The 24,643-nt window shown below is 48.2% G+C and overlaps 1 protein-coding gene across 4 annotated transcripts in view; it reads left to right on the forward strand.

Moving 5' to 3' along the window:
- Positions 1-687: 687 nt before the first annotated feature.
- The window catches only part of SYT6 (synaptotagmin 6), a 64,577-nt gene continuing 40,621 nt past the window's right edge, over positions 688-24,643 (forward strand). For 2 of the 4 annotated variants that reach the window (XM_030823232.1, XM_030823233.1), the window contains exons 1-3: positions 785-947; positions 14,896-15,244; positions 16,801-17,359. In XM_030823232.1, coding sequence (XP_030679092.1) covers positions 785-947; positions 14,896-15,244; positions 16,801-17,359 — 1,071 coding nt within the window. Of the gene's footprint in view, positions 948-14,895; positions 15,245-16,800; positions 17,360-24,643 lie in introns of all 4 variants that reach the window. The other 2 variants (XM_030823234.1, XM_030823231.1) reach the window with 2 other exon arrangements.

A 24,643-nucleotide genomic window follows, 5' to 3' on the forward strand; every position in this document is an offset into this window, starting at 1 on the left:
ACTGAGCGCCTTGCGGCCTCTTGAAATGACCCCCCATTCCTGTTCGCCTGAAACTTTCCCCTCCCGTTGCCATGGAGAGAGACGGCCGCTGCCTCCTGTCGCCATAGCAACGTGCGGGTACCGCGGACCGCAGGATTGCGGAGCTCGGAAAGTCTTGCAGTTCGCACCGCCCGCCTGTCTTGGGGTCTTCTACCTCCGAAGCTGGGACTCGGGGGCCAGTCTAACTGCTCCCGTCAGGAACCTCGGCCAAGGTCCTCCCAGCCCCTGCCTGACCGTCGCTCTTTCTGTTACGGGGTTATCTATTTCCCTATCATTCGTGTGGCATGTAGTAGTTTAACCAGTGTTTTCACAAACACCATCTTTCTATCCCCAGGGAGTCCATGAAGTACTTAAAATCATTACATCTCCTTTACGGAGAGGAAAATTGAGGCTCAGAGATGTCCAAGGTCACACCAGGCAGTGAATGAGGAGCGGGAACCAGGATTCTTTCCTGGCCTTGCACCCTCCGAGATTCGGGACAACCCGGCTCCCCGCCTCGAAACCCCCAGCCCCCGGACTCAGGCCAGTCCCTGAGTGTAGAGGGGGCGGCCGCGAGGCGCCAGACTTGCCAGCTGCCGCGGGATGCCACGTGAGGGGCGGGGACCCTGCGGGGAAGTGATTAAAAGCAGAGCGGAGCCGCAGGGGGCCGCTGCAGGGAGGGTCTTCTTGGGGCCGTCGTGCCCCGCCCCAGTCCGGCCGCGGCGCGGGTTCGAGCTGCTGCTCGGCAGGCCTGGGTGTCTGGGGCATGAGCGGAGTGTGGGGGGCCGGCGGGCCTCAGTGCCAGGAGGCGCTCGCGGTCCTCGCCTCTCTGTGCCGGGCCCGGCCGCCCCCTCTCGGGCTGGACGTGGAGGCTTGTCGGAGCTTTGAGCTGCAGCCCCCAGAGCGGAGTCCCAGCGCGGCAGGCGCAGGTAACGGGAGACCCAGGGCCCCCTCCCTTCCTGGATATCCATCCTGCGGTCTCCCTTCCCCAAAGCCCCGGTCCCAGGAGCCCCAGAACCTAGAGAGAACTCTCCAGCTCGGGATTCTGGATTGGGAGCCAGCCTCATCCAGCCCCCTGGCCCATCGATTGCACAGCCAGGAGAGACCCGAAGGGGACCGGGGGTGGGGGTAGAATCCCTCCTGGCCCTCCTGTAGTACTACTGCGGAGTGCGGGGGACCCCGCAGACAGCCAGGCTCCCAGAACGGGGCACCCTCGGGGCTTCAGTTTCCCTCGCATCTCCAAGCTCGCTCTGCGGGCGATTTGCCAGGAGAGGGGTCCATGGAGAGAGCGGGAGACGAGGGACGCCCGGCTGAGGAATAGAGCTCGCCTCCTAGCGAGTGTCGAGGTCCCCGGGTCCGCGCGTCGGTCTGTCCGTCCGTTTGTGTGTTCTCGCGGTGAACGCGGGCGGACCCCCGGTCTCTCCGGGAGAAACTTGGGTCTGCGGCTGGCACGAGGTCTTTGTGTCCGGGTGTCTCTCCGGCTGCGAGTGGTTTTCCGCGTCTCCGCTGGGGGGCGGGGGACAAGGGGCGGGGTGGGGGAGGGTATGAGGGTGTTGCGGCGTCCTTCCCCCACCCCCCTCGCCCCTATAACTCGCTCCCTCCGTCCCTCTCGGACTCGGACTCCCGGCGGGTGCGCGACTAAGCTGGCGCCTCTAGCCGACTTTGCCAAGAGGGCGCCTCCTGCCCTAGCTGCGCGGACCCTGCGCCGGACGCAGCCCCAGGCGGCCGCCTAGCCGAGGCGGGAGCCCGAGCTGAGTCGAGCTCGCCGGAGCGGGTGAGTCTCGAGCCCGATCCCCGCCGGGCTGGACCCCGGCGCGCAGCTGCGGCGTCTCCGGGGAGTTGCGACAGGGGGAATGGCGTGTCGCGCCCTGGCGGCGGGAGCTGCGGGAGGGTCGGCGAAGTGGCGGCCGGCCCCGGGTATTTACCTGCTGCACCAGTGCCCTGCAGCCACGCTCGCCGGCTGCCGCGGGGCTTCTTTGTCCCGACGTCTGGAGGGTCCGGGGCGGCAGGGAGTACTGGGTCGCGTCCCCTCGGTGGGGGAGGGGCTGGGGGAGTGAGAGGCCTGGAGATAGTGCGGAGTGGGGGTGGGGAGATCCTGCAGGGACCAGGGCGCCGGGGTTCCAGGAGGCTCTGCAGGCTCCATCCCTCCTTGTTCCCCCACCCCGACCCCAGTAGCTCTGGGCCTAGGAGTACTCCGGAGTTGCTCAGCGGCTCCGCACCGCTGGCGCGGGAAGGGGAAAAAGGGGCTGCCAGAGGCGGGAATTTGGTCCCCACCCGCTGCTCCAGGGAAGAGAAGCCAGAGACCAGCTGTTCTGGGAGCAGGTACAAGTGGGGTAAACTCCCCAGCGGCTGCAGGTCCCAGGGTCCTGTTTTCTTTCACTTGAGGTTAAAGGTCGTATATAGAGGTAGATACCTGTGAGGAACAGTTCGGGGGAGGGGGCAGTGGGCCAAGGGGAGGCTTGTGTGTGTGAGGGAGCTGTATCCAGCCTTAGGGTGAGCGGAGCCCACCTGAGCCCTGTGAGGGTCGTAGGAGGCGCTGCTGTCCCTAGTTGTGGCAATGTTTAGTCAATGGTTTGATCACTGCAGCAGAAGGGACTGAGGTCAGACATAAAGAACTTTTAGAGGGTGGTACAGAGATGGAAGTTAGGGAAGCTGATTTCCTGCCTTGGAGATTCACAGAACACATTAGGCCTAGCAAGTTATTATTATAAGACTCTGGTTCTCTGGTGCCATCCCCTCCTACACGACGCATATCCACCAGACACAGAATTTTCCCTATCAGGGAGTCTCTTCCTGCCTCTCCCTACTCCCCAGCTCCCTTCCAACTTTTCCACCAATGATCCATCTCCAGTGGAGCCTTAATGCTGTTCCTGACCCTCAGAGCCCAGAGGGTGAGAACATACCTGTGGAGTTCCATCTGGGATGGAAGCTGACTCTCCTGTCTGTTCAGGGCAGAAATGCTGGGGGTGAGGGTGGAAGTTGCTGGAAGTGGGGCAGGGCTGTATGTGCACAGCACACCTTGGTAGGGGGAGGCACAGGTGTTCTGACTCCACAGGGATACCCATAATCTGGAATGACAGGTGCCTGGATGGCCAGGTTGAGGGTGAGAAAAGCCTGAGGGGTGAGAGTCAGCAGGCCCAGATGAATTACTATGCCTTCCATGCAGGCTGCATCAGAAGATGAGTTCGAGTTGTTAGCTCAGGAAGACTTTAACTTTGGCTGCCGAGTCACAAGTCCCAGGAAGCCCAGGGTCCAAGCTGGGAGGCTGAAAGGGATGTGGGGAGGCAGGAGCAGACTCTTTGATCACAGCAAGAGAAAGATAGTGGGTGAGAGTGGCCTTGGGATTTTGAGAATTTAGGTGACCAGAGGGTCTGGGGAGATGCCATGGAGTTCAGGACCAGGCCCCAGCTGTTCCACCTCCCAGCCTGCTCTCTGGGTCCAGATTCTCCAGCCAGCAGAATGCTAGAGCTTTTCATTTGTTGCAGTTTTATGAAAAATGCAAGTGGCTAGAGCATGCCCAGCTCTGTTTACCATTTTATGTTTTCCCTTGACTTCTTCCTGTTCTAAGTCTCTAGCTTACAGATTTCTAGTAACACCCTGAGATTCCACAGTTGAGATTCAGACTCCACTGTCATTTGCTGAGACTCCTCTACAGGCTAGAGTCTGTGCTAGGAATTGCACAGGAAGTCTCAGTTAATCAGACCCTGACTTGGAAACACCTGTACACAAACTGCCCAAACTAAAAGCAAGTTTCCCCTTTATCTTTAAAAACTCTGAAGCCATAGGCCTGCTATTCTCCTTAATACACTCCAAGTGAACACTAACAAGCAGCTCTCCACCTTTCATTGTGTCATTTGCCTTGTGGAAATGAATGAACTTTTTCCATAAGCCAAGTTGCAGAGGTTTGGGTATGGTCAGCATGGGTTCTGGACTTAAGGTAGCAAGCAGAGGTCCAGAAGTGCTCCAGAAAATGCAGAAACCTGACAGGAGACCTCAAGCTTCCCTGTTTTTCTTAGGCTGGCAGCTGGGAGTGGTTAACTCCAGTTTACTTGTGGCCATGAAATTTATGTGATGTTTGTCCTTCTCACTGGAAGGATGGAATTCTGCAGATTTTGCCCTTTTTGAAGAAAGGTACAATGCACAATCCTTTAGAACCCAAGGAGATGATATTCTGACCAGTGTGTTTTGAGCTTTAGAGTTCTAGAAGCAGGGTCCAGTATCTAGGAGTTGTAGAGCCCTTAGATTTACAGTTCTAGAAGTTTTCTTCTCCCTCTGACTTTGATGAGAACGTCAAGTAGGGATGGTGGTTTCAGTATGTGTCATCCCTCTAAGCTCTGTACAAAAGACATGTTCTCTTTTAACTGTCTGAAGTTTATCTTCCCTGTCCACAGAGTTGGGGTGTAACATGTGGCTGCAAATAGTGAGGAGTGGCATTGAGGCATCTGGATCAAACCAGGTTTCTTTATGGTCTGTATAGGGTTGTCTGGAGTGGGAAAAGCGTGCTAAGACAAAGTCCCGACTAAACTGGGTGGCACCCTTTCTAGTCTTGCTTAGGAAAAGAAGCCTCTAAGGACTGAGTCACACTTACGAACTGAAATCAGAGGAGTCTCTGAAAGTAGAAATAAACAGGGGCATCCGGATCTGGACCTTCCAAGTATAATGACACAATCTCATCCCTCCCTTCTTTCTTCTAGGAGCACTGAACTCTTTCTTGCTCCCCGAGGACCCAGGCAGACCCCTCCTCTCACTAGTTGCAGGTACAAACAGAGAGAGGAGCATAGAGGGAAAAGAATTTCTGGCTGTCTGCCCCCCACCTCCATCACTCCAGCCTTGATCCCACATTCAGAAGGGCCACACGCCCTGACCCCTCCAGCAGAAAGGTACAGTTACCATCCACCAAAATAATAATATTAATAATTGTTAAATTAGTGCCAATGTTCTGTTAGCTGTAACACTCCACATTAGTCTCTGATTTAGCTCTGAATCCCCTAATGATGGTGGAAGTGAGCGCCCAGTCATAAAGCTTGGTGCGGCCGTAATTAGCTTGGTATTGTCTCTCCACATCACAGCTTTTTCAGGAGCATTAATTCCTTCTCTGTTTGGACTCTGCTAATTATCCCCATTGGTAGCTCAGGCTGGATCTCTGAAAGAAAGAAAGGAAGCAAAAGCCCTCTGCTCCCCTCCCCCCAGCCCTGAATTTTAATTACACCGGTTCTCCTAATAAACTTACAAGCCCTGGCAGAGCTTATTATTAATGGGCCACGTCTGAGCCTCAGTACAGAATAGCTCTGTTCTCCCAACACACACACACACACACACACACACACACACATACACACACAATCTCTCTCTCTCTGTCTCAGATATTCCTCAGGTACACCTTTTCCAGAGGCCACTGGTTACTTGCCTGGTGGCTGGTGGGCAACCTGAAGTCTCAGCTTTCCAGGGAAGAAGTAAGATGGGGCAGGTGGTGACCAGCCTGGTCATCATCCGAGTCTCTGGGGCTCTGTCCAGGTTCATAGGGTCAGGCCAAAAAGTGGGAGTATCCCTCCCATCCTCTCCTGAGTACAACTAAGAAATACCTGCCCCCACTCCAACTTCTCTGTCCAGCCTGGAACTCCACAGCTCAATCTGTAGTCCTCCCAGATACCTGATTCAAGAGCCCAGATTTGGGCATCAGAAGGTCCTAACTTCGAATCCCAGCTCTTCTCCTTAATGCACTGTACCCTTGAACAAGTTACATGGTTAACATCTCTAGGCTTAGTTTATTTATCTTTAAGGGTGTATACCAATTTCTTAGGGAGGCTAGAAAGGTTAAATTAGATAATGGAAAGGGCATAATGCTCACTATGTATTAATAAATAAATAAATGATATTATTAGTATTTTATGAGTGGTTCTGCCCAGAATCTCTTCCCTTCCCAGGCTAAACGTTCTTCTTCCAAGCTCCTGGGTCTCTGCGTCACTTGCTCCCTGGCCTCTGGGCTGTGCTTTGTCTATGTCTCTGTCTGTGTCTGCACCACAGCTCTTGGCCGAGGCAGCTCCTGCTCTCCCCAGCCTGAGCACTGACCATTTCTGAGGGTCCACCACCAATTCCAGGCCCTGAAGCCAGCCTTCTCTGGCTTTGGGGTGAGTGGGGAAAATGGTTCTTTCTTTTTTCTTCCTCTTCCCAGTTTATCTCTTCAATTACAATGTGTTAGCAAGAACGCCTGTTACTGTTACAAAATGGATTTTTCTGACGTGGGAGCCCATTAGAAAAATGGGAACAATAGCAAGCAATAAGAATTGCTGGTGAATTCTAACACTATGGGTGGAGAAGAGGGGAGGGGGCACTAGGGCTGTCTTTGGAGAAAGAAGTGTCAGTGGGGGAAGATACGAAAGCCCTGAGCTGCTAATTAATAACCCAGCATTTTCTGGAAGAGGAGGGAGACCATGGGCCATCACCCCAACAAGACAGTCTCATTTAAGGTGACAAGCAGATCCTACCCTGATGGCCTTGAAGGGGATCTCAACTTCCAGGAGAGAAGAGGGGCCTGATGTCCCTCGGATGCTTTGTCCTCTGATCTGGTGTCTCCCTTCCCTGCCTCAAAGACTTAGCTTAGCTTTGCGTCTGTTCTGTATACACAGTCAACTGTTATCCTCCACCAAAAAACAAAACATGAAGAATAACAGCAGCTTACATTTTGGTGACATTCACCGTGTACCAGGACCTGTGCTCAAAGTCTTAGCTTATTTAATATTCACAATGATTCTGCAAGGTAGGAATAATTCGAATCCTGACTAAATAAAAGAAAACTAAGATTTGGACAGGTTAAATAACTTGCTCAAGGTCACGCAATTAGAAAGCAATGAAGATGGTACATGCTGTGCTGTCGGTCATTCTGGCACTGCCGCCCACCTGAGATGTCCATCCTGTGTCTGTGCACCCGTGAGTTCAGTTTCACAGCCAGGGCTAGAAGCCACATGCCCCTGTACAAGGTTATGTCACTGGGGTGTGATCCCAAAGCCTAGTTCCATAGCTGTTTTCTCTCCCATGGGACTACTGGATAGTTGGCTACTATGGTTTAACAAATCAGGTGCCCATGAAATACTAGAGCTCCTCTGATGCCTGAATGAAAACATTTCACAATGAATATTGAGCAATAGGCTTCTTTTCCCCAAATTTCAAGAAATTTCTCAAGAACATAGGATGTTCTCAATTATAGGTTTTTCTTCCATGATCTTCTTACTTCTTTGGAATTCATTCCTGTTCACCAGCTGGCTGGTGATGGTAACAACAAAACAACTGAGGAGGCAGCAAGCAAATGAGTATTAGCAGGAAAAGCCTGGAGATGTGTGATCTGAACCATAGTTTCTGTTACGTCTCAAGATACAGACAGACCTGGCTATGTCCAAAACCGTTATATTATTTCTGCTAGTAAGATTGTTCTTGGTTTGTAAAGACAAGGTTAAAGCTATCTCTGTTGATTAATGTTCAATGGTTTGCAGGTTTTCTGCCCACTAAACAAATTTCAAAACTAAGGACTGTTTCAAATTGGGCTGGGCATAACTAATTCTAATAAAAATAGGTAATATTTATTATATTGCTTATTACATCTTAGGCACTATCCTCAACACTTTTGGTCTCATTTAAACCTCACAATGACCCCATAAGGTAGATACCATTATTACCCCCAATTTATAGATGAGGAAACTGAGGCTGAGAAGTGTACATAGTTTGCCAAAGTCACACAATTTAAAACTAGTAGAGGTAGACTGTGAGTGAGACCAGTCTGACTTCAGGGCAATGCTTCCTTCTCTCTAAGCTGAAGAGGAAGTAAAGAAGAAGACAGGGAAGAAGAATCCAAATACTTAGGAAGTACTTTCTCTTTTTCAGTGCCAGGCTGAGCCCTCTCTCCCTTACTGGAGGCTTACTTCTCGCTTTTCCTGAAGTGAATGCGTGGTGTAAATTGGAAGAGCACTGGATCAGGACTCAGAAACTGGCAGAGTTGCCCATCAAAGTTCTAGCTGCCTCAAGGGGTCAAAGTTCAAACAAGATGTGAGTGGGAAAAGGGTTTTGAAGGCTATTTGTGCACCTGTGATTTCCTAGGGGACACGTCCCAGTGGGTTGGCCCCAGCAAGCCCAGAGTGGGAAGGCACACAGCTTAGGTTATCTGGGCCTTTGTGCAGCCCTTAGGCTGTACAGAAGCCTACAGCCCTTTCTAATCTCAATGTCACTTAAACTAGGATATGAGTTCAAGGCCACATATAGTGATTTTAAATGAGCTAAATCTTCTACAATCACCTCTTCCCTGCTGTCTGCTTCTGGTCTTACTAGCCTTGCTCACCAACCTTGCTCTCCAACCTTGCAACTCCTGTGAAGATGAACCCACTCAGTGTTTGAGACCTAATTCTCCTTGCACTGCCTGCCAGTGAGATGTCAAAAGCCCAGGCTCCTCTAGTCCTGGAATAAGATTCTTCAGGCATAGGACGGGCCTCCTGGTCTCATATAACCAGTATTGAGCACTGGGTGCTGATTCCGATAAACCATGCCCTCTGCCTCCCGTAATCACAGCTCTGAGGGAACAGCAGCTGGGGGTCACATGGAGAGGCAATCTAAATAGCAACCACACTGAGGAAAACCTCATTCTCCTGCCCCACCCCCTTCTCCTACCTCTCTTTTCATTTACGAATTCAATTATTTGTCAGGCTGAACATTTAAATGCACTCTATGCTCTCTAGATTCCCCCTACTCCCCTTCTCATTAAAATTCTAATTATTACCAGAACAAGTAAGATGTATGATCAAAAGAAAGCAAAGCCCTAGAAACACCTTTTGTTTTCAGGTGACTCATATTACAGAGAATGCATCCAGAACAGCTGTAACAGAGAACAGATGTGAAGGGCTAGAGATGCCCAGATATGTAGAATAAGGACACATATAGCTGTGGCGACTTGCCTGGTGAGCCCACTAGGATAAAGACCTGAAGAAAGAGTCTCCAAATTATTTAGATCATGAACTCATAACAGGTAAAAAAAAAAAACCAACTTAGTACCTCCAATATATGTTTTTTTGTTCCCAAGTTACATACATGTTCCACAGAGGTGATACTTCAGAACCAGACTGGCTGGGTTGTAGCCCAGTTTCACCACTCACTAGTTGTGTGACCTGGGTAATCTATTTAACCTTCTGTGCCTCAGTTTCCACATCTGCAAAATGAGGATAATAATCATACCTTTTTCATTGGAGAGGAATAAAGGAGTGAATAGATATAAAGCTCTTTGAACCTTAGACATAGTAATGTTGAATAAATTGCCTAAATCTAATAACATGCTATTATTCCTATCAACCTGTATATCAAAAATTTGATTTCTTTGGCCGGGCGCGGTGGCTCACGCTTGTAATCCCAGCACTTTGGGAGGCCGAGGCGGGCGGATCACGAGGTCAGGAGATCGAGACCACGGTGAAACCCCATCTCTACTAAAAATACAAAAAAATTAGCCGGGCGTGGTGGTGGGCGCCTGTAGTCCCAGCTACTCAGAGAGGCTGAGGCAGGAGAATGGCATGAACCTGGGAGGCAGAGCTTGCAGTGAGCCGAGATTGTGCCACTGCACTCCAGCCTGGGCGACAGAGCGAGACTCCATCTCAAAAAAAAAAAAAAAATTGATTTCTTTTAAAGATTATAATATTAAAATGGCTTGGTTTTTTTCTCTTGTGTCCCTCTGCCCCAGAGGTTCACCCCATTGGAGACATCACCACATTGGAGACCTTTAGTATAGAAGTTGACTTAGAATGAGCTTTCCCGGTGTCTGGCAGTCTCTAGGTGAAGGATTACCTCCAGCTCCTTTGGCCAGGGAAAGGCTCTAATATCTCTGTGCAGGGAGCCAGGCGTTGGGAAGGCTTGGGAAGGGGGTGGTGGTAGGTGGCTCAGGACTTGAGGATTCTCTGCTATTATTCCCTATTCTCGGAGGTTATAACTGACCTAGGCAAGTAACTTGCAGCAAAGGAATCAAAAGGCAGTGCTGGCTTCCCAGAGAGAGTGGCTGACATCCTCACCTCCTTCTTGGCCCCTCTGATGTGGGATCTCTTTCCCTGGAGCCTATGTGCTATGGGAGTACCTAGATCCCCTTAGCAGAGGCCTGGGCATTCAAGCCTAGCTCAGAACTTGGCACATGGCAAGTACTCAGTAAATGTTGCTTGAACTTAATTGAAATGAGAGCTAATTACAGCCTTCTCATACATCATTCTTTCAGTCCCTCATTCATTCCATGTGCCAGTTTCTATGCGAGTCCCTGAATCAGACAAAGAGGAAAAACACGTGTCATAGTAGCCTACAGTTTAACCAGAGACAGACAGGCCAGGGCAGAGGAAGGAGTGCCAGGCTGGGTGGTGGACATCTGGACCCTAGTCCAGGTTCTGTGTCTGACCAACCTGTGACTCCAAGCAAGTCCCTTCTGTGGACCACTGCTGCCATCTTTAAAGGCACAGCCTGGCCTCAGTACTTGTGGGGTCATTTCTTACCTTAAATAGTAAGATTTCTAAGGCATTTGGACAGGCTAATACAGAGGCTGCAAACTTACAAGCTTTCAGGGGCCAGACAGGGAACAGGGAGTGGAGGGTTGAGCTGGTGAGGACATACCCTTACAAAGAGAGTCACCAGTTCCCACCACGTGGGAGCCCATGTTCAATTACCAAGTCATTGGTCTTTTCCAGTGAATTCAGAAGTCTGGGGTGATGATGATGATGAAATTTCTTAACGTTTCAATCATTAAGCAAGCCAAACAAAACTCTTCTGCTAGCTTGTCCACAGTAACCTTTTTGCAAACCCTGCAAGGTATGCCCTTGGTTCAGAGCCTTCTAACTTCTCTATTCCGAGCAAGAAGAGGCCCTGGGCTCAAAGGTTCATTCCCAAATTTGGAGAGGGAAGTGGGATGGGAGGTCTGCTTAATAATTTCTCACAAAGAGCGGCATCCCTCATAGGGGCATACCCCTTTCTTGGGATAATGGGCATCCCTGGGGTCAGGGGTGGGCTGGGGGTGGGGGAGTGAGAGCCCACCTCCAAACCAATCACAACATTTAAAATACCAGTTTTACAGCAAAGCTCTTGAATAGCCACCAGAATGGAAGAGGACAGCTCTAGGAATCATTTGTACATGAATACCTTGGAGATATTGTAGGTTCAGTTACAGACCACTGCAATAAAGCACATATCAAAATAAAGCAAGTCACACAAATTTTTTGGTTTCCCAGTGCATATAAAAGTTATATATATATATATATATATATATGTGTGTATATATATACGTATATATATACACACACACGCACATAAGTTATATATAACTTATATATGTATATATACACATATAAGTTATATATAACTTATACATATATACATATGTATGTATGTATATATAGATATATATAACTTTTAAACTATACTACTTTTATACTATATATGTATATATACACACATAACTTTAATACTATACTACTTTTATACTACATAGACTTATATGTATATAAAACTTTTATGCATATAAGTATATGTAATTTATGTATGTACACATGTAAACATAGATATAACTTTGTGTAACTCTATTGTACACTTAATAGACTACAGTATATTTTATAAAAATAAATAGAATTATTAGAATAGCACAATAGAATTAAATAAAATACATATACAGTATAAAGTATACTGTAGTCTATTAAGTGTATACAGTATATACATTTATGTATATATACATATATGTGAATATATACATATACACACAGTATAAAATATACTGTAATATACTGTAAATATAATGGCATCAAGAACGGTGAATCCTATTCATATGGTTTTCAATTTACTTTGCCCAGATCCATCAGAGGAATCACTATCCATGGCAGCTAAAGCCTTACAAAATGTATACATTGTAATATATATACCTATATATATATACATATACAGTGTAAAATATACTATAGCCTATTAAGTGTGCAATAGCATTACACCCAAAAACAATATATACACCTTAATTTTAAAAGCTTGATTGCTAAAAAATGCTAACAGTCTGAGCTTTCAGTGAGTCTTAATCTGTTTTTGCTGGTGGATGGTCTTGCTTCGATGTTGATGGCTGCTGACTGATCAGTTTGGTGGTTGCTGGTGGCTGGAGTGGCTGTGGCAACTTCTTAAAATAAGAAAACGGTGAGTTCGCTGCGTCAGTGGACTTTTCCTTTCACTAAAGATATCTCTGTAGCATGCACCGCTGTCTGATAGCATTTTATCCATAGTAGAACTTCTTTCAAAATTGGAGTCAATCTTCTCAACCCCTGCCACTGCTTTATCAACTAAGGTTATGTAATATTCTAAGTCCTTTGTGGTCATTTCGGCAATGTTCACAGCATCTTTACCTGGAGTATATTTTATCTCAAGAAACTATTTACTCATCCACAAGAAGCAACTCCTCATCCATTCTTTAGGCTCCACTTCTAATTCTGGTTCTCTTGCTATTTCCACCACATCTGCAGTTACTTCCTTCACTGAGGTCTTGAACCCCTCAAAGCCATTCACGATGTTTGGAATCAACTTCTTTTAAATTTCGGTTAATGTTGATATTTTGACCTTTTTCCCTGAATTAGGAATGTTCTTAATGGCATCAAGAATGGTGAATCCTATTCAGATGGTTTTCAATTTACTTTGCCCAGATCCATCAGAGGAATCACTATCTATGACAGCTAAAGCCGAAGATTTGAAAGTTGAAATTACTCCTTGATCCATGGGCTGCAGAATGGATGTTGTTTTAGCTGGCATGAAAACAACATTTATCTCCCTGTACATCTGCATCAGAGCCTTTGGGTGACTAGGTGCATAGTCAATGAACAGTAATATTTTGAAAGGAATCATTTCTTCTGAGCGGTAAGTCTCAACAGTGGGCTTAAAATATTCAGTAAACCATTCTTAAACAGATGTGCTATTATCCAGGTTTTGTTTTTCCATTTTTAGAGCATAGGCAGAGTAGATTGAGCATAATTCTTAAGGGCCATAGGATTTTTGGAATGGTAAATAAGCATTGGGTTCATCTTAAAGTCATCAGCTGTGTTAGCCCCTAAAAAGAGAGTCAGCCTGTCCTTTGAAAGTTTGAAGCCAGGCATTGACTTCCCCTTTCTAGCTATGAAAGCCCTAGATGGCATCTTCTTCCAATATAAGGCTATTTCTTCTACTCTGAAAATCTGTTGTTCAGTGTAGTCACCTTCATCAATTATCTTAGTTAGAACTTCTGAATCACTTATTGCAGTTTCTACATCAGCACTTGCTGCTTCATCTTTGAACTTTTGCATTACGGAAAGGACTTCTTTCCTTAAACCTCAAGAACCAACCTCTGCTAGATTAAACTTTTCTTCTGCAGCTTCCTCTCCTCTTTCAGCCTTCATAGAATGAAAGAAAGGTACTGTCTTGCTGTGGATTAGGCTTTGGCTTAAGGGAATGTTGGGGAATGTTGGGGCTGGTTTGATCTTCTGTCCAGACCACTAAAGCTCTCTCCACATCAGCAATAAGACTGTTTTGCTTTCTTATCATTTGTATGTTTGCTGGAGTAACGCTTCTGATTTCCTTTAAGATCTTTTTCTTTGCATTCACAACTTGGCTGTGAGGCACAAAATGCCTCACTTTTGGCCTGTCTTGGCTTTTGATATGCCATCCTCACTAAGCTTCATTATTTCTAGCTTTTGATTTAAAATGAGAATCATGTGACACTTTCTTTGAGCTGAACACTTAGAAGTCAAAGTAAGGTTATTAATTGGCCTAATTTCAATATTGTTGTGCCTCAGCAAATAGAGAGGCCCAAGGAGAGGAATGGCCAGCCAGGGGAGCAGCCAGAACACACACAACATTTATCAATTAGGTTGGCCATCTTACATGGATGCAGCTCAGGATGCCTCAAAACAATGACGATAGGAATATCCAAGATCTATGATCACAGATCATAGATCACCGTAACAACCATAATAGTAATTTAAAAGTTTGAAATAATGTGAGAATTACCAAAACGTGACACAAAGACACAAAATGTGCACATGCTGTTGGAAAACTGGCACCGAAAGACTTGTTCAAGGCAGGGTTGCCACAAACCTTCAATTTGTAAAAAACACAGTATCTGTGAAGCACGATAAAGTGAAGCACAGCAAAATGAAGTGTACCTGTATTTCGCTTTGAAGTGCACTGTGTAGATCAGATTCCAACTTAATAGAAGTATTTATTGAGCCTACTATGCACAGAGTTCTGGGAGTACAGAAGAACATAATCCTTGCCCTTAAAGAGATTATGCTCAATCTCATTCACTTGAAGTCAACTCAATGTTTATTGAGTTCCTGTCTTGGGCTTAGTGGGGATGGGATAAAGACGAAAAAAGGATGAGTTAGCCAACCTCTGCCCCCCCAAGGTATCACAGCCTGTTAAGGAAGTGGGCTGTAGACAAAAATGACTCTAAGTCTGGCCATAGTAGCAGCTTTAATAGAAATTCAACCAGCATCTGAACATGAATGCTTCACGAATTTGCACATTTGCTTAGGCTATTTAAATTATTTTCCTTTCCCTGTGCACATGCCAATAGCCAGTAGAGACGACAGCCCAGGTGCTCCCCAAGCTGGCTGGGGGGATGGGGGGGCAGGAGAGAGGATGATGCTGGAAGAATCAGACTGAGGTGAACACAAGGCTGTAGATATTACACCAAGCGGACAATCAAGAGTCAACCCTGAAACCACCTCTTCCTCTGACCTAGCAGCTTTCTCATGACCATTCTTCTCTCTTCTTCCGTCTTTGTCCCTTCTGTGTGCCCCCTCCTCCAACACCCTCACCCGCTTCTCCCCGCCTCTGTCTGTCTGTCCCTCCCTGCCTGGCTCATGCCGAGGGCAGGCACCTCTGTCAGCCTCCTCGCAGTTGTAGTTATTGTGTGTGGCGTGGCCCTGGTGGCAGTTTTTCTCTTTCTCTTTTGGAAGCTGTGCTGGATGCCCTGGAGGAACAAGGAGGCCTCCAGTCCCTCTTCTGCTAATCCCCCCTTGGAAGCCCTCCAGAGCCCCAGCTTCAGAGGCAACATGGCGGACAAGCTGAAGGACCCCAGCACCCTGGGCTTCCTGGAGGCGGCTGTGAAGATCAGCCACACCTCCCCAGATATCCCAGCTGAGGTGCAGATGTCAGTCAAAGAGCACATCATGCGTCACACGCGGCTGCAGCGGCAAACTACAGAGCCAGCATCATCCACCAGGTGAGGAGTGGACCGCTCCCTTCCCTGACCCCCATACCTCCACACTCCCTTAATACATATATGGGATTCCAGCCTGTGAGGATCACAGACCAGAAATAATAATACATATCATTTGATTGAGAAATATGTCAGATGATGTGATCCATGATGGGTGATCAATGAGGAGGTGGGCACCAGGAAAGACTTCACGAAAGGGAAACCTTTGAGGCAGGTTGCTGTATATGTGGTGTGCACTTGGGGTGTGTGTGGGTGTGAGCGGAACGGAATAGTGGAATAGGGGAGTGTTGGATGTTTGGAAGGAAAGGCTTCAGGCAGAAGAGAACAGTAAAGGCCTAGAGATGTAAGAGTTCATGGTGTGTTTAGGGATATGTCAGTAAAGCCTGATAGCTACAGTCTGCAGTGCATAGCAGATAAGGCAAAGGAGTCTTAATAGTTTGAGAATCAGGATTCCTTTAAAGCCTTTCAGAGTTCCCTGCATGAAAACAATTGTAAATACATACAGCATCCTTTAACTGAAAATAGCAACAAGAAACACATAACGACAAAAACCTACCCTAAATTCAGAAGCGCTTTTAAAAGGTGTGGTGCAAGCATGCGTAAGGCATTGTATTTACTCAAAACTTAGGGCTCTGATGGACTCCTAGATCCCTGCAATGGCTCTCCAGGCCCTCAGGGGACCAACCAAAGAGAACGAGGCCTGGTCTTCAGACTGGAGGCCAGGAGTGAACATGCTGGGGGTCACACTGACAGTTTGTCATATGGCCTTGGGCAAGTTCCTCACCTTCCCTTAGCCTCACTTTTTCCAACTGTAAAATAAGGCTGATGACTTTTATATGGCAGTTGTGAGGAGCCAATGGAAGAATCAATGTGATCGATAAGGAGAGCTAACACATATATTGCTTATGACTATGCTTGGCTCTGTTCTAAGCACTTCATATGTAATCAATTCATTTCACAGCAATCCTATGCAGTTGTTACTTTTATTTTCCTCATTTTTATGGCACAGAGAGGTTAAATAACTTTCCCAAGATCTCAGCTAGAAAGTGACAGAGCCAAAATTAACCTATGCAGTCTAACTCCAAAGCCCATGCTTTAACCACTCTGCTGCCTGCCGTATAGCAAATGCTTGACAAATGGTGATGGTGATGATGGTGACGAAGTGGGTGCCACATTGAGGATAAGAAGGGATGGTCCTTCTCTTAAGGGATCTCACGATTTAATAAGGAAACCAGAGTCATGTCCACTAGGAAGTAAACCTAGAAAGCAGGTAACAGAAAAGCAGGAAAAAGTGATTATGATAGAAATGGCTAACATTTATTGAGCTTACTATATATCAGGCACCATTCCAGCTACTTTACATATATTAAGACATGTAATGCTCACCACAACCTTGCACACAAAGTGTGTGCAGAGGAAAAGTGGGGTCAAGAAGAGGAAGGAAAAGGGGGCTCAACAAGGGATACGATGAGCCAGGGCCTCCAGGCTCGTGTTTGCCTTCATCTCCCTTCCCCTGAGCCCTGATCACACTCCCTGTGCCCCCTCCTGCCCTCTACCAGGCACACGTCCTTCAAGCGCCACCTGCCAAGGCAGATGCATGTCTCCAGTGTAGACTATGGCAATGAGCTTCCACCAGCAGCAGAGCAGCCCACCAGCATTGGCCGCATCAAGCCTGAGCTCTACAAGCAGAAGTCGGTGGATGGGGATGATGCCAAGTCTGAGGCCACCAAGAGCTGCGGGAAGATCAACTTCAGCCTACGCTACGATTACGAGACCGAGACCCTGATTGTGCGTATCCTGAAGGCTTTTGACCTCCCTGCCAAGGACTTTTGTGGAAGCTCTGACCCTTATGTCAAGATCTACCTCCTGCCTGACCGCAAATGCAAGCTGCAGACCCGGGTGCACCGCAAGACCCTGAACCCCACCTTTGATGAGAACTTCCACTTCCCTGTGCCCTATGAGGAGCTGGCTGACCGCAAGCTGCATCTCAGTGTCTTCGACTTTGACCGCTTCTCCCGCCATGACATGATTGGTGAGGTCATCCTGGACAACCTCTTTGAGGCCTCTGACTTGTCTCAGGAAACCTCCATCTGGAAGGACATCCAATATGCCACAAGTGTAAGTACAGCCCTGTTCCTTGGCTTCTTGAGGATTTGTGGTTCTGGGTTGGGTGGGACATGTCCCCAACCCCTCACTTCCTAGAGACAAATGGGCTTTTGCTATTTGGGATATGAAGAGGGACTCTGGAAACTGCCCAGTGGCCCAGTCTACACTTGCACTCTGCCCCAGGTTGGGATGGCAGACAGCAGAGTCTCCATGTAGCTAGGAAGGGAAGGGAATTTTTATCTATGGCTTCTGGTTGCATGTTCTGGGGTGGTTCTTTCTACTGAGAGTACTGATGTGCATTAGAAACTTGGCATACGCAATCGAAATAGGCCATATCAATCAGGCTGAACTAGGCTATGCTGCAGCAGCAAACAGTCCGAGGATTTTGTGGCTTTAGACAACCAAAGTTTATGCCTTGTTCATGTTTCATGTGCTTTGCAGCTGGACTGGGGACTGTACTCCACCTTGTTACCTGGGGACCCAAGCCAACAGAGGCTGCATTTAGACACAGGCCCCCACAGTTAAACATCAGGAGGAAGAGGAAGTGGCAAATCATGCACCGTTTATTAAAACTTCCACACAGAAGTGATACATGTCACTTCCACTCCCATTAGAACAAGACACGTGGTAACTCCTAATATCAAGGGAGAAGGGGCAAAGTAATCCTACCCAGTGCCCAGAAGGAGAGTTGGACATACGTAATGAACAGCACGAATGACGACACACAGCAGAGTCCCTTCGCCTTGGGCATTGCTTTCCCAGTCAGGTATGGGAGATGGGGGAGGCCAGCCCAAAAGGAGACCTGACTAACCCCTACACAGGAGGTGGGTGCTGGGCTGTTTGCAACCAGCTGGAATTAACCAGGGAAGGTTTCAAGGAGCTGGGGCTCAAGTTGGCTTTTAAGAGAAGGGAGCACAGGTTTGGCACAGAGAACTGGAGAGAGCACATCTGGAGCCCTTCGGTCTGGCATAGCCCTTCGCTCCAGTCCCCTGGGTTGAGGAAGCTGTGTAGCTGCATCCTGCAGGTATAGCTAGTGTCCTCTCTCTAAGCCCCCCAGGCAGCTGAGAGCTCAGTGGGGGCGTTCCCTCCAAGCTCCAGTGGCCTTGCATCTGCTGTCTTGAGTGCTAACAGGTTGAGCGGCAACCTGGATATTTCCTCCACCATATCTCTGAGGAGGGGCGACCCCACTCTGTCTGCAGACTCCCGCTTGGATAGTCAATACTCAATATCTCTGTGTTGAGCCTGTGAAGAGAGGGGCTGGGAAAATCAGCCCTGCTTTGGTGTGCAAAGGTCATAAATCTTGATTTGTTCAAAGTGAGAAAGCTTAGTGGGCTCTACTTACGCCCCAGGAAGGGTCTGGGGGACACCCTATTCTCATAGCTTGTACTGACTTTGACCAGTCCAGCCCAGTGGCTCAGTACCTCCCCCACCTTTGCTTTCCTGAAATGTCATCCCTAAGAAGAACATAAGTAGCCGGCTGGCCAGCAGGCAGACGGGGCGGGCAGACAGGGCGGATATGGAACAGCAGCTGTGTGGCAGCCCCAGGCCCGAGCGCTCCACTCCATAAATCACTCTGAAGTTTACATTTGGTGCAGCTCTTCCCTGTGGTCTCCTTAGGCTGTGGCTTCATTATGGTAACTGGACAGGTAGAGAAAAGCAGCTCAGTCCTCCTCACAGTGAGGTTGCCACCCAGGGAGGGGGGTGAGGGCCAGCGGCTGCAGGAAGCAGAGCTCAGCTCAGCCTTTCTAGAAGCCTCCTTTTCTCCTTGCCAGAGCCCACCATCTGGTGTCTTTGGCTCCAGGCATGAATGGAAGCCTCATGCCTGGGGTAGGCAGTCTGTGCCCAAGCACGCTCCTCACCTGGATGTACCTTTCCATATCCGAGAACCCCGTGGCTGTCCTGCCCTTGTCCCATCCCCACTTCCCCAGCCTGGCTTCTGAAAAGGGCAGATCAACCAAAGAGCATAGGACAAATCACCATCATCCTCATCATCCTCAACTAGTATCATTATAGCCCTCCTCCATCTCCTCCTCCTAAGAACACTGTGCCAGGCATGGGGGTGAGGGTGGGGCTGGGGTAGAAAACAGCCTCTTTGACCCACAGAAACTTGTCATCTAATTACAGAGACAGGAAAAGTCCATGCAGTAGCTGGCAGTGCAAAGCAGCAAATACGATCCTCTGTGTACGGTTGCAGGATCCTTAGAGTTAGGACAGCTGGTGAAGGTCTCCTGGATGAGGAGAACTAAATCAGGCGGGGAAGGGCAGTTATAAATAACTCAACAGGACAAGAGGAAGGGGGAGCATTCCAGCCAGTTGCAGAGGGAGTCCAGGTGCAGGAGTTTCCCAAGCTGCAGAGCCCCACCCATGCTCAGACAGCCTGTCTTACAGTCTGTCTGAGCTGGATGTTCCTTCTCAAGTGAGTCCCCTGCCACACTCCAACCCACAGCCCCACCAGCAGGTAGAGTTCTCAGGAGCAGGCTCATCACCCTGCCAGGTAAGGACTCAAGCAAAAGAGGGGGAAGAGGTGCAAGAAGGCTGATGCTTGTACCTGTTTGTGGTGCTGTCAAATTTTAATTATTTGGGGGCCAAGGAGACCCAAGTCATCACAGTCACCAGGAATGACAGGGCACTGGGTGTATATTAATTCCTATACCAGCACAATGACGGACAGTACTGATGAGCCGAGTGCAGCCAACAGCCAGCTCCCATCTCTCCCATGTGTCTGATTCCATTCCCAGAGCTGCCCTTTGGACCTGAGCTCAGGAATCCGGCAGCTTCTGAAAAACACCTGACGTTTCTGCCTCTTGCCTTTGCCAACAAGGTTCTCCATGTCAGGCAGATCTGTTCCCACCTCTCTGCCTGGTGCAAACCAATCCACCTTTCAGAGCCTACCTGCCGTCATCCTCCACGTGGCCTCCTGGTCTCACAGCAGCTGCCTCTCCCATGTGTTCTCTGTATCCTCAAGTTATATCCTGAGTCATATTCTATCTTGTAAAGTCCTCCCAATGGCTCAGGAATGGCTTGTGACACACATTTGACTTTCTCTTGTATTTTCCCTCAGGGCTGAGTGTAAGAACCCAGTACTTTCTTGTTAAATGACCAGTGGCTTACTTAATTCAATTAAAACTATATATGGGTGTCCAAGGAAAAGACTATTAAAGAAGCAGTTGGAATTGAATGGGGTTAACCTGGGAAGGCTTCTTGGAGGAGAAGCAGCTCAAGTAGTATTTAGAAAATGGCTTAGAGCCAGGCTTGGTGGGGAGAGACCCAGCCTGTGCATGCATTCAGAGGTGAATGGGATGGTTTGTGTCTGGGGTAACCAACCAGATCGGGTAGTCTGGACGAAAGCAGAGAGCCTGTGACCCACATGCTGAGTAGAAGGAAAGGCACCATGAGAAAGGGGACTTGGAGGCTGCTCTGTGCTCACCAAAGTGATGTGAATGCTGCCTGTGCTGCTCCTTGAGTTTGTGCAGGAGAGTCGAATTTGGCCCTGGCAGGTGGCACCAGGCAGTCCCTTGTCCCCGCCCCCCCCTCCATGCTTGACTTGAAGTACCGAAGCCCCGAAACATTTGCATTGTTTTCTCACAGCCACAGAACCCTGAGCTCAAGGCTAGTGAGGGGGAGGTACACATCCAGGGAGTCTAGCTCTTTGTTAATTGCAAATCTTAAGCCTCAAGGGACACTCACCTCCCCAGCCCAGATTGTTCCAGAGGGAAGTCTGGGCAGCACAGCAGCTAATATGCCCCACTGGCTGGAGAGCCAGAGCAAACCGGGCCTGCAGGGCAGTCGGAGGCCTCTTGCATTGCATGGAATTAAGAAACTCAGGCCTGGGATGGAAATTTTGGGAGTTCACTGCACCCATACCAGCCCTGGGAAGCGCTGGCCTACTGTTTCCCCCATCTCTCCTCCTGCCTGGCTTTCCCAAGGGCCCCTGATAGTCTCCTGGGCATTCCCAGAGGTTTGCCACTGTCTCTCCAACCAGAGCTTCAATTGGCTAAAATCACCATGCTCTTCCCTCCTAGCGTCTTCTGCCCCCAGTCTCATTATTTCTAAATAAAGCTGTAGATTTATCATTATAATAGAGCTGCCATCACCCAGGTTTGCTAACATCTCTAATCTTGTAGTTATTGCTACAGAGGACTCAGACCCCACCGCACACAACTATTCCTGTCGCTATTCCCTCTCCTTCACTGTGGCGGGAGACGAAGGCTGTAATTGGGGCCATAAATATGTGCTCTGCTTGGTGGTGCTAATGGATTCGGCCATCTTCCTGCCTTACCAGGTCCCTACTAGTTTAAAGTATGCGTGTGTGTGTGTGCATTTGTGTTGTTTTTGGACTAGGATAGAGTGTGTGTGTGCATGTGCATGCATGTGTATGTGTGTGGGCATGCATTTGTGTGTGTGTGTGTTTTAGGGGTGATGAAGTGTTCCATATACTTCCAGAGAGCCTGGACTGAGGGTATGCAGGTAGGAAGGGAGGCCTTAAATGGTAGAATAGTCCCTGGCCTGGAAATGAGCAGAGCTGTGCAGAAGGAGTGCAGGCTTTATTGTCAGCCCAAGCTGAATTGCATTCTCGCTTCCTTACTTTCTAGCTTTAAAACCTTGGGACATTATCTAAACTGTGCCTCAGGTTTGACATCAGCAAGATGGGGATAATAATGGCTTCAAGTCTTATTGTTATTATATGTAATAAATGAAACAGAGTACACAGCCACCCAGGACAGCACTGCCACAGAGCAGCTTGTTGAGCCCTATTCCTCTGGTGCCCTTCCTGCTGGCTTAGCCCATGTTTCACTTCTGTACCACTCCCAGGCCTGACCTTCCCCTTCAGCCCAGGTCACCTGTCCTGACTGGTTGTTGGATATTATTATTCATTTTTTATTTCTTGTCTTGGCTATGCCATGTGTTTTCTGTGTGACCTTGAAAAAGTGACTTTCCATCTCTGGGCTGCATTTTCCTCAGTATTAAACCATCTCTAGAGTCCTGTGATTCTCAGCTTCTCCCATAGAGAAGTTCTTGGCTCTCATGCTTTCACAGAACAGGGCTACCCATTCTCCGGGAGTGTGGTCTCCATAGCAGAGGCTGAAACCCCACAGTGATAAGCCACTGGGCAGAATTTCCAGACATCCCCATTCTTCCCTTAAATGTCAGTAAGAGTCAGGCCTCTCTTCAAGCCTGTGGGAATGTCCTCTAGGAGGTTTCTGCCACAGGGGAGGCCCCATCAACAACCCTTCCTCCTCTTTTTCCCATGAGCCACATTCCTATGCCGGCACTCAGCTCCCTCCCTCCCGTCTCCTTTCTGATCCCCATTTACTGGGATGTGCTGGTCATTACTTATTGAGCTTCTGCTAGCTACCAAGGGCACGACCTGCTTTGCCATGTTTCATCCTCACCACAACTCTTATGGTCATCCCCTGTATGTAAATAAACAAACGAGGTTTGAGGTTAAGTGACTTACCCACTGTCACCCAAACAGAAATAATAAAGTCAAGATTTGAACTCATGATCCTTGCACCGCCAGAGGGAAGCATGGTTACATTGTTTCTTGGGACAGAAAATAAACACTGAAATTGTGCAGCTCATCAGGGCATCCAGAAGAGTGTTTTGTTCTGTTTTTTCTTTGTGGGCTGGTTAGGTTCTCTCACTCATCTCAAAATCTGGTCATTTCGGGGAGTGGGTTCGGTGCTGACATTGGATTCCTTTACCCTTTCCCCCATTTCCTTTCTGTGAGCAGTGGGTTTGACATTGTTTCTCTTTAGTTCAATAGCTATTCACTGAATGCCGACTATGTGCTGGTCAGTGCATCATTGGGCACTTGTTGAATGCAGAGCCATAGGCTGGGCTATGGAAAGGAAGGCAAAGCAAGAGCCCTCCATTTCGGGGTGCCCAGGCTGACAGGAACTGTAGGAGATGCCCTGTGCCCCCAAGTCCCCAAGCCCCTCACACACAAGGCACACACCTGGGGACAGACCAGGATGCCTACAACACAATTATGCAAGCTGCTGCACTGCAAGCCATGTGCAGAGGTGTTAGGAGACATGAAGAAAAGAAATCAGAGTCAGATGAGATTGCTCTAGAAAAGCTGCTTCTAGAAAAGAAAAGTTTTAGGCCAGGCTACGTTGATGACAGTGAAGGACAGAGCATGATAAAAGAGGAAGTCAGAGGAAGGCGAGTATGTTCCTCTGTTCTCTTTGGACTTGGGGAAGGATCTAGAGAGAATTTCTCTCACATAAGATTGGGTTTCTTTTCTTTGTATAATAACTACTTGCAGAGTAATTACTATGTACCAGGCACAAGGCTGGGAATATGACTTCAACTCCAGTCCTGCCCTCAAGACCTTGCAGTCTGATGGGGGAGGCAGGAAATCAGTTCTGTTGTCTCGGGGACATGCAGGTCCCTCACTGGCCCAGCATGCTGGGGGAAGGCAGGCCTCCTGAAATGAAACTGCTTGCTTGCCTGAAAAAAATTTCGTTGCATCCTCTTCTCACACCCACACACTCAAGTCGAATGAGATCCCAGAGTGGCCACAAAAGGCTTTTTCAAGTAGAGCCAAAGAATCAGCTAATTGATCCACTGTGACTCATTAAATCACCCGGGGGGTGAAGGCTCCCAAAGCCTCATTGACCAGTAGTTTGATGCAACGCCTTCAAAGTGTCCATCTTGGATCTCAGGTTTCTAGGTCTGTCCTGGGCAGGAGACGGGCAGGAGTAAGAGGAAAGCGTATTGAATCTTCATCCACTAAACAGGTCTTCAATGAGCCCTCAAAGAACATACCTGGGTCCTAGAACAACCAACTGGGTATTGAAGGGACAAACATAGTCCTTGCTTTCAAGGAACTCACAGTTGAACAGAGGTTTCAGAGCAAGTAAAAATCTAATGAAAGGAACACAATTATTTACATTACATTAAAAGGAAAAAGGGGGAGATAGAGGTGAGTATTGAAGCGAGGAGAGTGAGTGAGTGGGATGAGGGATACAGATGGCAGAAGGAGAATTCAGGAACAGGAACTAAGCTTTGGGGAACGCCCACAGCCAGGATGAAGGAGAAAGAGGGTCAGGCAGCAAAGAGCACCTAGCAGGAGGAGATCAAGAGAAAGGGAACAGAGGAAGTCAAAGGAGGAATTACTCGGGAATTATTCATTCAGCAATGACCGGTTTGAGCATCTGCTGAGTGCCAAGCATGGTCCTAGATGCTGAGGATGCAGCAGTCAACAAAGTCCCTGCTCTCGTGGAGCTTATGCTCTAGTGGAGGAAGGCAAATGACTAAGATAAATAGTATGTCTGAGAGTCATAAATG

Source organism: Nomascus leucogenys, chromosome 12 (assembly GCF_006542625.1).
Source record: "Nomascus leucogenys isolate Asia chromosome 12, Asia_NLE_v1, whole genome shotgun sequence".
NCBI lineage: Eukaryota > Metazoa > Chordata > Mammalia > Primates > Hylobatidae > Nomascus > Nomascus leucogenys.